We start from the raw sequence: 17,828 nt of genomic DNA, 5'->3' as shown, positions 1-17,828 counted from the left end.
GGCATAAAGACAGACATGTAGACCAATGGAACAGACTAGAGAATGCCAAATAAATCTTCATGTATTTGGTGAAATGATCTTTGACAAGGGTGCCAAGACTACACTATAGGGAAAGGATAGTCTCTTCAACAAATGGTGCTGGGGAAAGTGGATGTCTATACAAAAGAAGGAAAATGAACTCTTTATCTTACACCATATCCAAAAGTTAACTCAAAATAGATTGAAAACCTAAACAGGAGACCTGAAACTCTAGAACTAGAAGAAGGCATAAAGGAAAAGCCTTATGACATTGGAATGGGCAATGATTTCTTGGATATGACATGAAAATTACAGGTAACAAGAGTAAAAATAGACAAATGGGACTACATCAAACTTAAATACTTAAGTACAACAAAGGAAAAAAAAGTAATCAGACTGATGGAAACAAATTAGGATGGTTGCCAGGGTTGGAAGGAGGGGAAATAAGTTGTTGTTCAATGGGTATAGAGTCGCAGTCATACAAGATGAAAAAGTTCTAGAGATCTATTGTACAACAGTATGCATGTGGTGAAAAATACTATAATGTACTCTTAAAAATTAAGGTCAATTTGTTATGTGGTTTTTGTTTTCGTTGTTATATGTTTTTTAATACATAATTAAAAAAAAAAAACCCTAAAAAAACATAAGAGGCACAGCTTGCATTAGAAGAACTTGGTAAGAACATATTTTTGCCATATGTGCTGCCTACCTCTCTCTATACATGATTCTGGTCTGTTTGAACATGGAGTTGGGAGTCCTGAACCCTGCACTGATTATCTGGCTTTGGGCAAATCACTTTCTTTCTCATAGTCTTGAATTTGTCATTCCTGAATTAAGATTCTGTGTTTGAATGATAGAAAAGTAACAGTTAATATAAACGTAACAGGTATTTCTTACCAAGTGCCTTCCTTTTTAGTGCTATATTTTTCTATTTGTTATTCTTTAGGCTTTGATAAGAATTACATGCAGTTTATTGTTCCAGCACTATAAATATATATAGTTAACCCTTGAACAGTATGTATGGGAGTTAGGGTCGCCAACCCCCCACACAATTGAAAATCTGTATATAACTTGCTTTTTTTAAAGTAATCTCTCTACCCAACGTGGGGCTGGAACTCATGACTTCTCTCTCTCTAAAATAAATACATCTTAAAAAAAAAAAAGATTTTATTTTTAAGTAATCTCTACACCTAATGTGGGGCTCAAACTTATGACCCTGAGATCGAGAGTCGCATGCTCTACTGACAGAGCCAGCCAGGCACCCCATATATAACTTTTGACTCCTCAAAAACTTAACTAGTAACAGCCTTCCATTGATCAGAAGAGCCTTTTTTTTTAAGATTTTATTTATTTGACAGGGAGAGAGGGAGGGAACACAAGCAGGGGTAGTGGGATAGGGAGAAGCAGGCCTCCCGCTGAGCAGGGAGCCCAATATGGGGCTCGATCCCAGGACCCTGGGATCATGACTTGAGCCAAAGGCAGACACTTAACAACTGAGCCACCCAGGTGCCCCTGATCAGCAGAAGCCTTACCAATAACATAAACAGTTGATAGACACATGTTTTGTACATTACATGTATTATATACTGTATTCTTAGAATAAATCAAACTAGTGAAAGGAAAATATTATTAAGAGAATCATAAAGAAAAGAAAATACATTTACAATACTGTACTGTATTTATCAAAAAAATCCACTTATAAATGGACCTGCACAGTTCAAACCCATCTTGTTCAAGGGTCAACTGTATCTATTTTATATATACTTGAATCCTGCCACATCTTTTCTTTTTTTTTTTTTTTTTAAGTAGGCTCCACAGCCAACGTGGAGTCCAACTCAGGGCTTGAACTCACAACCCTGAGATCAAGAGTCAGACACTTAACCAGCTGAACCACCTAGGCACCCCTCTATTTTTCTTAAATCAGGTTTATTAAATTATAATTTATATCAATAGGAGTCATCCTTTTAACTGTATAATTGTATGAGATTTGACAAATGCATGCAGTTATATAACCACAGTCAAGACTTAGAACAATTCCATTAGCCCCCAAAATTTATGCCCCTTTTAGTCAACCCCCCTATGTCATCCCCAGCCTCTGGCAACTACTGATATATTTTCTATCCCTATAGTTTGCCTTTTCTAAAATGTCATATAAATAGAAGCATAAAAGAGATAATATTGACTCTGCTAATGTTGAAATTCCAAAACAATATGCCAAATGACTTTGTTTAAAAGCTTTCAATTTATTTGAAATATGCTGTTTATGTATCGAGGTTTACAACTGGGATCAGAACTGGAATAAATGTTGGTAGTCTGAGGGTTTTTTCCTGGTAATTAGGTTCCTCTTGTATTTCATAGATCTTGTATGCGTAATCCTATGGAAAACATTATGAAAATAGTGAAAGGAATAGGAGAGACTTTCTGCCAACACTATACTCAATCAACAGATGAACAGCCAGGATCGCACATAGGTAAGAAGACAAAACTAAAGTTGACATAGCATTGAAAATAGACAGATTGGCCCTAAAAAGTAGAAATTAATTTTTTTTCCTTCCCAGCTATTCTTAATGTATGAGATTTAAATTTATATAAAAGGTTTGTTCTTCAGTCCTTAACAGCTACATTTCATTAACACATATTTTCCCTTTTATTCCCCTCCCTAGACTTTGCTGTAAACAGACTAAAGCTTGCAGAAATTCTGTATTATAAAATATTAGAGACTGTAATGGTTCAGGAAACACGAAGACTTCATGGAATGGACATGTCAGTAAGTAAATCCACTCTCCCAGCCACTGGCAAGGTCCAAAACTTCCTAAGCCTGAAAGCAGTGTGTTGAGAGGCTGCATAGTGTGTCTTGGGAATCAGCAGTTAATAGCAGACTTAGCCAGTATGATTTGCTAGTTGGCCTTATTTGTCTTTTGCACATCCAGAGCTAGCCATCTCTAGGTAGAAATGTAAAACACATGAAATTTATCTCTGGTACACCATCGGTATCCTTTCCCTTCAGGTCCTTTTTTTGTCCTTGCTGCTAATAATGAGATGCCCCTCCCCAACTGTTAACCCAACTGATAATTAAGATATTTGCCCATACCTCCCAGGGATTTTGGAGGAATAAAATGCTTGTTAAAAAATTGCTTTGTGGGGTGCCTGGGTGGCTCAGTCGGTTAAGTGTCAGACTCTTTTTTCTTTTTTTTTTTAAAGATTTTATTTATTTATTTATTTTGACAGAGAGAGACACAGCGAGAGAGGGAACACAAGCAGGGGGCGTGGGAGAGGGAGAAGCAGGCTTCCCGCTGAGCAGGGAGCCCGATGTAGGGCTCGATCCCGAGACCCTGGGACCATGACCCGAGCCGAAGGCAGACGCTTAATGACTGAGCCACCCAGGCGCCCTAAGTGTCAGACTCTTGATTTCAGCTCACATCATGATCTCAGGGTCTGAGATCGAGCCCTGCATCGGGCTCCGTGCTGAGCATGGAGCCTGCTTGGGATTCTCTTTCCTCCTTCCGCCCCTCCCTGCTCTCACTCTCTCTCTCTCTCAAAAATAAAATTACTTTGTTTTCTTTGAACATTGATAACTCTGGCCACTCTCTCCAATAGCTATGTAAAGGAATGTTTCTAAAAAGTCAATGCTGGGGTGCCTGGCTGGCTCAGTTGGTAGAGCATGCAACTCTTGATCTCAGGGTTGTGAGTTTGAGCCCCACATTTGGTGTAGAGATTATTTAAAAAATAAAATATTTATAAATAAATAAATAGTCAAAGCTGTTGGGGTGCCTGGCTGGCTCAGTTGGTAGAGCATGTGACTCTTGATCTTGGGTTCATGAGTTCAAGCCTGCTGGGCGTAGAGCTTACTATAAATAAGTAAGTAAATACATGCATACATGTATACATACATACAGTTTATAAAAACTCAAAGCTCTTATATGATCTTTTGGTTTCCTTCTCCTCCTTGTCACTCTTGGAGTCCTCTGACTTTAAATTCCAATAGGAACAGGTTGATGTCGAGGGGTGCTTCATAACTAATGTAATAAAATTTCTCTTTGTTTTCATTCTGGAAATTTTTATCTCTCTTCTGTGTTGGTCCTCCTTTTTCCTGGATTCCATGGCTTTCTCTTTTGTGAGAATCCTAATATTTGACAAAGCATATGTTTCCATAACTTCCTGAGAAGCAGTAAATTTTCAACTTTTTATTTTGAAATAATTACAGATTCATAGAAAATTACAAAAGTAGTATAGAGAGGTCCTATGTAGTCAATTGCCCCCAGTGGCTACATTTTACATGATATAATATCAAAACCAGGAAATGAACATTGGAACAATACATGTGTCTTCCTCTTCACCATTGCATCACTTGTAGGTTAATGCAGTTGCCACCAAAATCAAGATATTGAGTTGTTCTGTTATCACAATGATCTCCCCTCATGCTACCCTTTTGTAGTCACACTCATTCCACTCACAATCTATATGAGTTCAGTTCTTTTAAATTTGTTGAAGTTTATTTCATGACCCCCAGTGTGTATTCTGCTGTTGTTGGGTGGAGTGTTCTGTAAATGTCAATTCTATAGTGTTGCTTGATGGTGGTGTTGACCTCTGTATCCTTGCTGATTTTCTGTCTAGTTCTATCAAGTGTTGAGAGAATGGTATTGAAGTCTCCAAATGTAATTGTAGATTTATCTATTTCTCCTTTCTTTTTTTTTTTTTTTTTTTAAGATTTTATTCATTTGACAGAAAGACACAGCAAGAGAGGGAATACAAGCAGGGGAAGTGGGAGAGGGAGAAGCAGGCCTCCCACTGAGCAGGGAGCCTGACACGGGGCTCGATCCCAGGACCCTGGTATCATGACCTGAGCTGAAGGCAGACGCTTAACAACTGAGCCACCCAGGTGCCCCTCTTTTTTTTTTTTTAAAGATTTTATTTATTTATTTGACAGAGAGAGACACAGCGAGAGAGGGAACACAAGCAGGGGGAGTGGGAGAGGCAGGCTCCCCGCTGAGCAGGGAGCCCAACGCGGGGCTCGAGCCCAGGATCCTGGGATCATGACCTGAGCCCAAAGCAGATGCTTAACGACTGAGCCACCCAGGTGCCCCTCTTTTTTTTTTTTTTTAAGATTTTATTTTTAAGTAATCACTCCACCCAGTATGGGGCTCAAACTCACAACCCCAAGATCAAGAGTTGCATGCTTTACCGATGAAGCCAGCTAGGCGCCCCTCTCCTTTCAGTTCTATTAGACTTCTTAAAAATCCATAATTTTGATGCTCTGCTGTTTGATACATACACATTGAGGATTGCTGTGTCTTCTTGGTAATTGATCCTTTTATCATGAGATAATGTCCTCTCTGAAACTGATAACTCTCTTTGTTCCAAAATCTATCTATTGTTTACATATAGCCGCTTCTACTTTCTTTTGATTAATGTTTGCATGGTCTGTCTTTTATTTTCAGCCTACATGTATCATTACCTTTGAGGTGAGTTTCTTGTAGGTAGCATGTAACTGAGTCACATTTTTTAATCTCTCTTAGTCTCTTTAAATCGGTAAATTTAAGGGCGCCTGGGTGGCTCAGTCGTTAAGCGTCTGCCTTCAGCTCAGGTCATGATCCCAGGGTCCTGGGATTGAGCCCCCGCATCGGGTTCTCTGCTCCGCGGGAAGCCTGTTTCTCCCTCTCCCACTCCCCCTGCTTGTATTCCCTGTCTCACTGTGTCTCTGTCTGTCAAATGAATAAAATCTTTAAAAATAAATAAATCGGTAAATTTAGACAACTTAAATTTAATTATTGATATGTTAGGGCATAAGTCTGCCATTTTATTTCTTGTTTCTGATTGTTCTCTTTGCTTTTTGTTTTCTTTTTCCCACTTCCCTATTGATTACTTGAACATTATTTATTTATTTAGTAAGGTCTGTGCCCAATGTGGGTCTTGAACTAATGACCCTGAGATCAAGAGTCACATGCTCTACTGACTGAGCCAGCCAGGTGCCCCCACTTGAATATTTTTTAGACTCTGTACAGATTTGTTTAGTTGTTGCTGTAGGTATTACATTATATATGCATAATTTCACAGTCCACTGGTATAGACATTTTGTAGTTCAATAAAATGCGGAAGCCTCAAGTCCCTTTTTAAAAACTCTGCATAAAGGGGGCACCTGGGTGGTGCAGTCGGTTAAGTATCCACTCTTGGTTTCAGCTCAGGTTGTGATCTCAGGATCATGAGATTGAGCCCCATGTTGGGCTCTGCACTCAGCACAGAGTCTGCTTAAGACTCTCCCTCTCCCTCTGCCGCTCCCCTGCCTCTAAAAATAAATAAATAAATCTTTAAAAACCCTGCATAAAGTCTTTAGATTCACACTTGATTGATAGTTGTCTGTGTGTAGAATTTTAGACTGACAGTCATTTTCCTTTATGATCTTGAAGGCATTGCTCCATTGATCTTCTACATTCCAGTGTTGCTAATTAGAAGTCCAGTGGCATTCTAATTTTCAGTAGTGGTATGTGACCTGTTTTTATTTTCTGGAATCTTAGTATCTCTCTTTTATTTCTTATGTTCTGAAATTTACAATAAAGTCTTATTGTGGTCTTTTCATTTATGTGTTGAGCATTCCTGCGGAGTTGCCCTGTTAGTCCAGAAATTTATGTCTTGCAGTTCTGGATCATTTTATTGCATTATTTCTTAGATAATGTATTGCCCACTGATTTATCTTTCTGGAGCTCTTATTATTCAGATGAGGAACTTTGTGGATTGATTCTTTTCTCTTATTTTCCATTTCTTTGTTATTTTATTCTACTTCTAAGGATATTTACTCAACTTTTTATCATCTAGTTCTAGTAAATTTTTTTGTTAGCTGTATTTTCATTTCTAAGATACCTTTCTTGTTATGTGAGGTTAAATTTAGATTTCTTTTGAAGTTTTCTTATGTTGACTGCTTTGTCTCTGTTTCTTCTGAGTTTTTTTCTGTTTTATTTTTTTTTTAATTTTAAGCAGGCTCCATGCCCAGTGTGCTCCATACCCAAGAGGGCACGAACTCACAACCCTGAAATCAAGAATCACTTGCTCTACCGACTGAGCCTGTCAAGCACCCCTTTAAGATTTTATTTTTAAGTAATCTCTACACCTAGCATGGGGCTCAGACTTAAAACCCTAGAATCAAGAGTCGCATGCTCCGCCAACTGAGCCAGCCAGGCGCCCTTTTACTGTTTTAATCTTTGTCTTTCAGTTGGAAGATTTCCTCATATGTTAGATTGTTCTTGGATATTCACATATATTTGAATAAGGCACTAAAAATGAAACATTAATAAACCCTTAGGGTAACTGAGCAGTTTGCTTCAAAGCTTTGTATGCAGGAGTGGGAATATAAGCCCAACAGTCTCATGTGAACATGTAGTATTAGGGACCCTCAGCTGTTGGTGTCTTTTTTTTTTTTAAGATTTTATTTATTTATTTGAGAGAGAGACAGATCTCATGAGCAGGGGGGAGGGGTAGAGGGAGAAGCAGACTCCCTGCTGAGTAGGGAGCCCGTTTTGGGACTTGATCCTAGACCCTGGGATCATGACCTGAGCTGAAGGCAGACGCTTAACCAACTGAGCCACCCAGGTGCCCAACTGTTGGTGTCTTTAAGGTTCTTCTGAAATATTTTGGTTTCTGTAGAGAAGTATCTGCTAATCTCTTACCTGAATGTTGGTGTTGTGGAGCAAAGCAAGGAAGGGAAACTTGGTCTCATAGTGTGCAGACTTTCACCTAAAACCACAGTCTCTTCTATGCCTGGTGTTCTCAAGCTCCAAGTCTCCCTAGTTCAGTCTTAGAATAATTCTCCAGATCCCTGTTGGGATAGACTAGAACCCTATCATCTGACTCATTAGAATTGGGGTTGAGTGGGGACCTGAAGAGTTCTAACTGCACAGACTGTCATATCATCCATTCACGTTAGCCTCTGCCTAATCCCTACTTTCCATTCTACCTGTGCCCTGAGTTACTGTGTTTTTCCTAGGTTGCATGGAACAAATTCATTAATTCTAAGTGTCTCTTCAGGCCCTTGTTTGACCATACTACTTTCTACTAAGTAATTTGTCATGTATTATAGTTTGCGGTTATAGCTGACTTCTAGTTTTATCCAAGGTAGTTTCTGTTTCTTATTCTTTTTGTTGATTTGGTGTGATATTTGAAAGGATGGTGACAAACACTTTTTTTATTTGCTCAGACTGTCATATCTTTTTTTTAAAAACTTTTTGTTTTTTTTTTTTTTTTTTAAAGATTTTTTATTTATCCATCTGAGAGAGAATGGGAGACAGAGAGCACGAGAGGGGGGAGGGGCAGAGGGAGAAGCAGACCCCCCGCTGAGCAGGGAGCCCGATGCGGGACTCGATCCAGGGACTCCAGGATCATGACCTGAGCCGAAGGCAGTCGCTTAACCAACTGAGCCACCCAGGCGCCCGACAAACACTTTTTAAAACTGAAAACGTGGGACGCCTGGGTGGCTCAGTCGATTAAGCGTCTGCCTTCAGCTCAGGTCATGATCCCAGGGTCCTGGGATGGAGTCTCACCTCGGGCTCCTTGCTCACCGGGGAGTCTGCTTCTCCCTCTGCCTGCTCTGCCTGTTCCCCCTGCTTGTGCTCTCTCTCTGACAAATAAATAAATAAAATCTTTAAAACTGGAAACTTATGTTAAATGTTTTTTTTTTTTTTTAAGATTTAGTTATTTATTTTTAGAGTGTGCCCATGAGCAAGGGGGTGGTTGAGGAGGCAGGGGTAGAGGGAGAGAGAGAGAATCTCAAGCACATCCCCACTGAGCGTGGAGCCCAACTTGGGGCTTAATCTCAGGACTCTGAGATCGTGACCTGAGCCGAAGCCAAGAGTAGGATACTTAACCTACTGAGCCATCCAGGTGCCCCAGTTTATGTTAAATCTTAAACTCAGTGGTGAGCAGGACTTTTATCTTCTTAGTAAACTTCTCTGAACTTTTTTAAAGTCTTAGCTGTGACAGTATAATACCTTTGATTTTAGTGTTTTGATTAACCAATCTTTATGTTGACAAAACAGTTGTCATAAAACTGGTATTTAAACAAATGGGAAAAAAAATTGAAATAATCCTAATGCTTCCTCTTGATGGGAATATTGACTATTTTATTATTTCAAAGCAGATTGTTGTTTATGCATCATTTAAATATAAGATCTACCACTGAGCAAGATTATATTTTATAAGAAAACTATCAGTTTGAGGACTCAAATTTTTATCTTTGATAATCTGGTGTAATATAATGTACAGAGATTGTTTTTTGTTTTTTTAAGATTTTATTTATTTATTTGAGAGAGAGAGAATGAGAGACAGAGAGCACGAGAGGGAAGAGGGTCAGAGAGAGAAGCAGATTCCCCGCTGAGCAGGGAGCCCGATGCGGGACTCGATCCCGGGACTCCAGGATCATGACCTGAGCCGAAGGCAGTCGCTTAACCAACTGAGCCACCCAGGCGCCCTGTACAGAGATTGTTTTATCTTGTTTCCATAGTCATCTTTATAGAATGGCAAAAGCTGAGATTGCTGAGAAATATTAAACTGTGGTTTTTCTGTTCTCCAAGGTTCTTTTAGAGCAGGATATATTTCATCGTTCCTTGATGGCCTGTTGTTTGGAAATTGTGCTCTTTGCCTATAGCTCACCTCGTACTTTCCCCTGGATTATTGAAGTTCTCAATTTACGACCATTTTATTTTTATAAGGTGAGATGAGAGCTACAATAACATTTAATGTTACCTAGTGTCCTAATTTAAGACTGATGCCACCGTTATACTTACTGGCATGATTTAGTTAATATTTTGTCATCTGTGCTACAAAGTATTGATAGAAAAGTTGGTTTGAAGAGTTAAATTTTTTACCTAAAATATGCCTAAAGTTATGGAAAATGCAGATAATTGGAAAGCTTATCCATTTGAATTGCTGAGTGGGGTTTAAATATTATTTTAATGACTTAAGGAAAATTGCTTCTGTATATATACTTCAATGTTGATATGTGTTTTCAGATTTTCTCTTAGGAAGTAAAGGTAATTTTATTCAAGGACAATGGTTTTGGCCTTATCTGATAACAATTCATTTTTATTTGTAACATCCTTTTTTCATTCAAGAAGTTAAACGCCTTTGTTATTTAAGCACATAAATAATGTATTCTCCTTGAAGAAAAACTGGAAATACATATAAACATAAATATTAAAACCATACATTATAATCCTAAGTATAAATAATAATCACTTAATACTTTTGTGTATATACTTACAGACTTTGTTCTAGGATTTACTCTTATTAAAATGGAATTATTTAATATAAGCAAAATTCCTTTTAAGTACGTTATTCATTCTGTTCTTTTGAGCTATTGGGAAAAATAGTCTGAGAAGGAGCAGTAAATTCAAAATAGCACTAAACTTGGAACCCAAGACCTGAGTTCTTCTGCTGTTGGGCTGTTGACCAGTTTCCACCTATCATTGCCTCATTTTTCCATGTATACAAAAAAACATAAAAAGCAGAAATGTATGTGAAAGCATTTTGAAGATCTTAAAAACTCCTTTATAAATTAAAATATATTAATAAGCCACTGAGTCACAGTTCAACAATATCATTGGTTCTGTGTCATCATAAGACCAAAGCTAGTCATACATGCAAGCCCGGTATAGAAATGACTATTTGAGACTACATTACCCTTGCAATTTTTTCTTTACCAGGTTATTGAGGTGGTGATCCGCTCAGAGGAGGGACTTTCCAGGGATATGGTGAAACACCTGAACAGCATTGAAGAACAGATTTTAGAGAGTTTAGCATGGAGTCACGATTCTGCATTGTGGGAGGCTCTCCAGGCTTCAGCAAACAAAGTTCCTACCTGTGAGGAAGTGAGTCACGGCAAGGGTGATAATCATTTAAAAAGTAACAGCTGTAGGGGCGCCTGGGTGGCTCATTCGTTGAGCGTCATTTGTCTGCCTTTGGCTCGGGTCATGATCCCAGGGTCCTGGGATCGAGTCCCACGTCAGGCTCCCTGCTTCGTGGGAAGTCTGCTTCTCCCTCTCCCACTCCCCCTGCTTGTGTTCCCTCTCTCGCTGTGTCTCTCTCTGTCAAATAAATAAATAAAATCTTTAAAAAATAAAAATAACAGCTGTATTGAGATATAAAACATATACCACACAATTCATCCATTTAAAGTATACAATTTAGGGGCACCTGGCTGGCATAGTCAGTAGAGCATGCAACTCTTGATCTTGAGGTAGTGAGTTTGAGCCCCACACTGGGTGTGGACACTATTTAAAAATCAAAATGAAATAAAAAACCCAAACAAGGGGTGCCTGGGTAGCTCATCAGTTAAGCGTCCGACTCTTGATTTCAGCTTAAGTCATGATCTCAGGGTCGTGCTCAGGAATCTGCTTGAGATTCTCTCCCTCTCCCCCCATTTGCATGCACTCTCTCTCTCTCAAACAAATAAATAATTTTTTAAAAATACAATTTAGTGTTTAATACATTCGTATATAGGTGCAGCCATCACCTCAACAAGTAACTGTACCCTTTAGCTGTCACTTCCTTACCCCCCTTCTTCTCCCTAGCCCTAACCAACCAGTAATCTACTTTCGGTCTTTATTGATTTGTCTATTCTGGACATTACGTATTTGTGGAATCATATGATATGTGGTCCTTTGTGACTGGCTTCTTTCACTTAGCATAATGTTTTCAAGATTCATCCATGTTATAGGGTATATTAGCACTTCATTCCTTTTCGTGGCTTAATAATATTCCATTGCATAGATATATCATTTTGTTCCTCCATTTATTAATTGATAGACATTTGGGTTGTTTCAGCCTTTTACTTCTGTGATAGTGCTGCTGTGAACATTCAGGCACAAGTTTTGTGTGGACCTACATTCTCATTTTTCTTGGGTATCTATCTAGGAAGGGAATTGCTGGGTCATGTAGTAACTTTGTTTAACTCCAGTTTGGGGGAACTGTCAGACTCTTCTCAAAGTGGCTGAACCATTTAACATTCTCACCATCAGTGTATGAAGATTCCATCTTCTCTAACACTTAAGCTTCCCTCCCCACAACACTTACCTTTTTTATTCTAGCCATTAGTGGGCATGAAGTAATATCTCGTGGTTTCTATTTGCATTTCCCTGATGGCTAATGATGTTCGGTCTTTTCATGTGCTTATTGGCCATTTATATATTTTCTTTGGAGTAATGTCCATTCAAATCTATTGCCCATTTTTTAATTGGGTTTTTTTTTATTATTAAATTATAGGAGTCCTTTATATATTGTAGCTACAACTCCCTTATCTGATATGATTTGCAAAACTTTCCTTGGTTGTCTTTTTTACTTTTTTTTTTTTTAAGATTTTATTTTTAAGTAATCACTACACCCAACATGGGGCTCAAACTTACAACCCTGAGATCAAGAGCCACATGCTCCATCAACTGAGCCAGCTAAGCGCCCCCTTGATAAAGTCTTTTGGAACACAGAGCTTTTAATTTTGATGCTGTCCTGTTTATCTATTTTTTTCTTTTATATTGTTGGTGCTTTTGAAGTCATATCTAAGAAGCCCATTAATTTTATCAGGTTTTTCAAATGTCTATGTAAAAAATTAAACATTTTTCATTAGTAGTAGTTAAAATTGAAAAAATCAGAAGTTTGTACCTAATACAAGTGACACATTTCAGTTTAGTATCAGGTGAGAAATGGAGTTTTTTCCCCTTTACCTCTGTGTTGCTCTTTTGTAACTTCTGTATTTCATCCTTATTTGCTTTTCTTTGTCTCTTTATACTTCATGAAACCTGATAAATTTTTCTCTAATTCCAAATTACTGGAGGGACTATCCAAGACCAGAAAGAACTAAAAAAGATGATTTCTTGAAAATCTTGAAATCTCTCTTCCATGTATTTTGGACTTTTGCAGCAAACTGGGCAATCTTTCATATTCATCAATATTTCCATTGTAGAATCCCCTGGGAAAGTGAAAAAAAGCTCTGAACTTGAAGAAAGAGGATTTGAGTTGAAGCTCTTGCTCTGTTACTTAATAGTAGTGTGTCCTTGAGCAGATTTCATATTTTGAGCCTCTATTTTCTCATCCTTAAGTGGAAATAGTGCCTACCTAATCAGTTTGCTTTTAGAAGTAGTCGATAGGGCGCCTGGGTGGCTCAGTTGGTTAAGCGACTGCCTTCAGCTCAGGTCATGATCTTGGAGTCCCGGGATCGAGTCCCACATCGGGCTTCCTGCTCGGCAGGGAGTCTGCTTCTCCCTCTGACCCTCCTCCCTCTCATGCTGTTTCTCATTCTCTCTCTCTCAAATAAATAAATAAAATCTTTTAAAAAAAAAAAAGAAGTAGTCGATAAACTTAAGTAGATAAATTATAAGATTAAGTGAGATATATTTAACAATATTAACTATTGAGCACTTTATGCAAGTTCTATTTTGTGAAAAAGAAGAGAAATAAAACATTTAAAGTAGTTAAAAAGACTTTTTTCTCAGGGCATCTAGGTGGCTCAGTCGGTTAAGCGTCTGCCTTCAGCTCAGGTCATGATCCCAGGGTCCTGGGATCTAGCCCCGCGTCGGGCTCCCTGCTCAGCAGGGAGTCTGTTTCTCCCTCTCCCTCTGCCTGCCGCTCCCCCTGCTTGTGCTCTCTCTCTCTTTCACTCTCTCTCTGTGTCAAATACATAAAATCTTTTTAAAAAAAAGACTTTTTTCTCATTTTCCTGTTATAGATTTTCATTAGTGGGTCTATCTATATGTAAAGCAAAAGATTTTTGTTTTTTACAGGTTATATTCCCAAATAACTTTGAAACAGGAAATGGGGGAAATGTACAGGGACATCTTCCCATGATGCCAATGTCTCCTCTAATGCATCCAAGGGTCAAAGAAGTTCGGACTGACAGTGGAAGTCTTCGAAGGGGTAGGTTCAACATGGGGAAAACAATGAATGAAATAACAAAGATAATTTTCTTGAAGAAAATATCAAGTATTGATAATATATTATTATGAAATTAATTTCTTCGTCAGAATTTAAAAGGGGACTTATAAAAAATAATAAAAATTAAAGGGGCACCTGGGTGACTCAGTCAATTGAGTGGCCGACTCTTGGTTTTGGCTCAGTTCATGATCTTGGGGTCCTAGGATTGAGCCCCTCATTGGGCTCCACGCTCCGCACAGAGTCTGCTTGTCCCTCTCCATCTGCTCCTCCCCCCACTCATGCTCTCACTCTCTCTCTCAAATAAATAAATAAAATCTTTAAAAAAAGAATTTTTTTTTTTTAATAAAAAAAGGGACTTCTGCCAACACCCTTGTGTGGCCCATTGTATAGTTTCTCATATCAAAGTAATAAGATTTTCTTTTTTTTAAAAGATTTTATTTATTTATTTGACAGAGACAGTGAGAGAGGGAACACAAGCCAGGGGGAGTTGGAGAGGGAGAAGCAGGCTTCCTGTGGAATGGGGAGCCCGATGTAGGGCTTGATCCCAGGACCCCAGGATCAAGACCTGAGCCGAAGGCAGACACTTAACGACTGAGCCACCCGGGCGCCCCTAAATTTATTAGTTGTTCACTGTAGCTTTTCCACTACTGTGCTAGGAAAAGATAATTTGAAGGGGTTTGCAGGTAATTTCATGGCTATAATGTGAATCCTGTATTAAAATGTCAGCTTTGAACATTCCTAGTCAGATTCAAGGGCTGCCTTGGATTTCTTGTATGTAAGAGATCTAGGTAGGCTCCTGTTGAGGGATAATGGGAGCTACAATAGAACTTTATACTTTCTACTAAGGTTGGGAAATCAGAGCTGCTTTCATAAGCCCCAGAATTATGGAGAGATTTTTATTAAACCGTGACTATTTCTCCACTCACCTCATTAAGACAGCTGTCAAATCATTGTCAGAAGTAATCTTTATAACTTGTAAGCATGTTTTGTAAATAGATTATATGGCTAATTATCTAATGAGTGTAAAAATAGTGAAATGCTTTTACTTTATTTTTTTTAAGGATTGTATTTATTTGACAGAGAGAGACACAACAAGAGAGGGAACACAAGCAGGGGCAGTGGGAGAGGGAGAAGCAGGCTTCCCGCGGAGCAGGGAGCCCCACGCGGGGCTAGATCCCAGGACCCTGGGATCATGACCCGAGCCGAAGGCAGACGCTTAACGACTGAGCCACCCAGGCGCCCCACTTTATTTTTTTTTTATTTTTATTTTTTTTTAAGATTTTATTTATTTATTTGAGAGAGAGAGAATGAGAGAGAGCACATGAGAGGGGGGAGGGTCAGAGGGAGAAGCAGACTCCCTGCTGAGCAGGGAGCCCGATGCGGGACTCGATCCAGGGACTCCAGGATCATGACCCGAGCCGAAGGCAGTCGCCTAACCAACTGAGCCACCCAGGCGCCCCACTTTATTTTTTTTTTAACATTTATTTACTTAAGTCATCTCTACACCCAGTGTGGGGCTCGAACTCAAGACCATGAGATCAAGAGTCCCATGCACCATCGACTGAGCCAGCCAGGTGCCCTTAAATGCTTTCACTTTAAAAGCGTAGTATACATGTAACACCTGGGTGGCTCAGTTGGTTAAGCATCTGCCTTCAGCTCAGATCATGATCTGAGGGTCCTAGGATTAAGTCCTGCATTGGGCTCCTTGCTTAGCAAGAAGCTTACTTCTCCCTCTGCGTGCTGCTCCCCCTGCTTGTGCTCTCTTTCTCTCTGGCATATAAATAAATAAAATCTTAAAGAAAAAAAAGGGGGGGAAAGAAAGCATAGTATATGAGTGCCTGGCTAGCTCATTCAGTGGCCTGTGAGTTCGAGCCCCACGTTGGGTGTAGAGATTACCTTTAACAAATAAAAAATAAAGGGGCACCTAGGTGGCTCAGTTGGTTAAGTGTCCGACTCTTGATTTTGGCTCAGGTCATGATCTCAGGGTCATGAGATCAAGCCCTGCTTCTGCTCTGCGTGGGGCATGGAGCTTGCTTGGGATTCTCCCATTCCCTCTGCTCTTCCCTGCTTGCTCGCTGGCTTTCTCGCGCGCACATGCGCTCTCTCTCTCAAAAACTAAAATATGATAAAATAAAAGCATATCATATACCTGTAAAGAAACAATGGGTTGGGGAAAGTGAGGAAGGATTATGGAAAAAGATGTAGGGTTGTAAGGGTCTAGGAGAACCTTTGCAATTGGTAGAAAGGGAAGGCTGCTCCTGTGGAAGGATAGCACTGAAAATAGACAGAATCCATAACCTTACTTTCCTTTTGATATACATACTACTGCCAACCCTCAGATTAAGGCAAGTTAAACAGAATCATATCAACTTTACTCATCTTTATCTTCTAGTGAGCTTATAAAAGATGATTCTGTATCTACTAAATCAGAAAGCCATAGTACCTTAAACTGCTTAAGTGTGGGCATGTGGGAGGGGGCAAACTGTAAACCAAATCACTGATTTACCTTCTTCTCAGATGTTATTTACTAGATAAAATTAGAGGACAGAAGCTAATTGGACTACTTCAATTTAGTGGTCACCTCATTCTACCTCTCAATTTCTACCTTACCCTTAATGTTTTGCTCCTTGAATAGTAGGCAGAGGTTCAAGAAACCAAGAAGATGAGCTATCATAATTTTCACATGTAATGACTTTTTCCATGCCTCTTTCACTAGACTATATTCCATGAAGACAGAGCCATGTTATTTACTGCTAAATCCCTAGTGCTTAACATAGTAACTCAATGTCTATTTTTTGAATGAATGAACCTGATTTATTATTTTGGAATATGTATCAAACTGTTTTAAATTTATTTTTCTCTCTATTAGATATGCAACCATTGTCTCCAATTTCTGTCCATGAACGCTACAGTTCTCCTACTGCAGGGAGTGCTAAGAGAAGACTTTTTGGGGAAGACCCCCCAAAGGAAATACTTATGGACAGGATCATAACAGAAGGAACAAAATTGAAAATTGCCCCTTCTTCCAGCATTACTGCTGAAAATATATCAATTTCCCCTGGGCAAAGTCTTCTAACTATGGCCACAACCATAGTCACAGGAACAGTGGGACATAAAGTTACAATCCCATTGCACGGTAACATTTTAATGCATTTATTTTATATTTTTTCTGAATTAGTTAATAATTTAAGATTTGTCTTGCTGGATTGGATCACATGGCCTTTTTATTCCAGTTTCTTTTGAACCTATACTATTTTTTTTAATTTATTATCTTTAGAGCACTTCTAGGTTCAAAGCAAAATTGAGTAGAAGGTACAGAGATTTCCCATACACCCACTGCCACACACACACACACACACACATCTTTCATCACCATAGTCATCCTGCACCAGAATGGTACATTTGTTACAATTGATGAACCTACATTGACACATCATTATCACCTCAAGTCCATAGTTTACATTAGGATTTACTCTCGCTATTGTACGTTCTATAGATTTTGACAAATGTTTACTGACACATATCCACCATTATAGTATTATACAGAATAGTTTCACTGCCATAAAAATCCTCTGTGCTCCACCTTTTGTTTTGTTTTGAACTTATACTGTTTTTGAATTTTCACATTTTATAAATTTACCACCCTTTTTGTTAGGACTTATTTTATTTTTTTATGTGAGCTTTACAAATAAGTTACAAGAGTCTTGTTTCTTGATTAAAAACATCTCCTTAAGAGCTCAAAAGAAAGCAATATTGTTTCAGAGCAGAAATAGAAAACAAGACTGCTATAACCTAGAATTACTGTTTTTGTGGCTTTCTTCTCCTTTTCTAACCTATTCCTATGTTTATACACATGATAGATAGATAGATAGATAGATAGATAGATAGATAGATAGATAGAT

General features: G+C 38.7%; 1 protein-coding gene across 1 annotated transcript in view; it reads left to right on the top strand.

Moving 5' to 3' along the window:
• RBL1 (RB transcriptional corepressor like 1) overlaps positions 1 to 17,828 on the top strand; it is a 59,799-nt gene that overhangs the window by 21,499 nt on the left and 20,472 nt on the right. Inside the window, exons 10-15 of the mRNA XM_021688957.2 lie at positions 2,377 to 2,489; positions 2,682 to 2,785; positions 9,576 to 9,713; positions 10,707 to 10,871; positions 13,776 to 13,908; positions 16,796 to 17,062. Of these exons, the coding sequence (XP_021544632.1) occupies positions 2,377 to 2,489; positions 2,682 to 2,785; positions 9,576 to 9,713; positions 10,707 to 10,871; positions 13,776 to 13,908; positions 16,796 to 17,062 (920 nt within the window). The remainder of the gene's footprint in view (positions 1 to 2,376; positions 2,490 to 2,681; positions 2,786 to 9,575; positions 9,714 to 10,706; positions 10,872 to 13,775; positions 13,909 to 16,795; positions 17,063 to 17,828) is intronic.

The sequence above is a fragment of the Neomonachus schauinslandi genome, chromosome 10 (genome assembly GCF_002201575.2).
Source record: "Neomonachus schauinslandi chromosome 10, ASM220157v2, whole genome shotgun sequence".
NCBI classification, from domain to species: Eukaryota; Metazoa; Chordata; class Mammalia; order Carnivora; family Phocidae; genus Neomonachus; species Neomonachus schauinslandi.
This window is presented reverse-complemented; position numbering and strand designations above follow the sequence as displayed.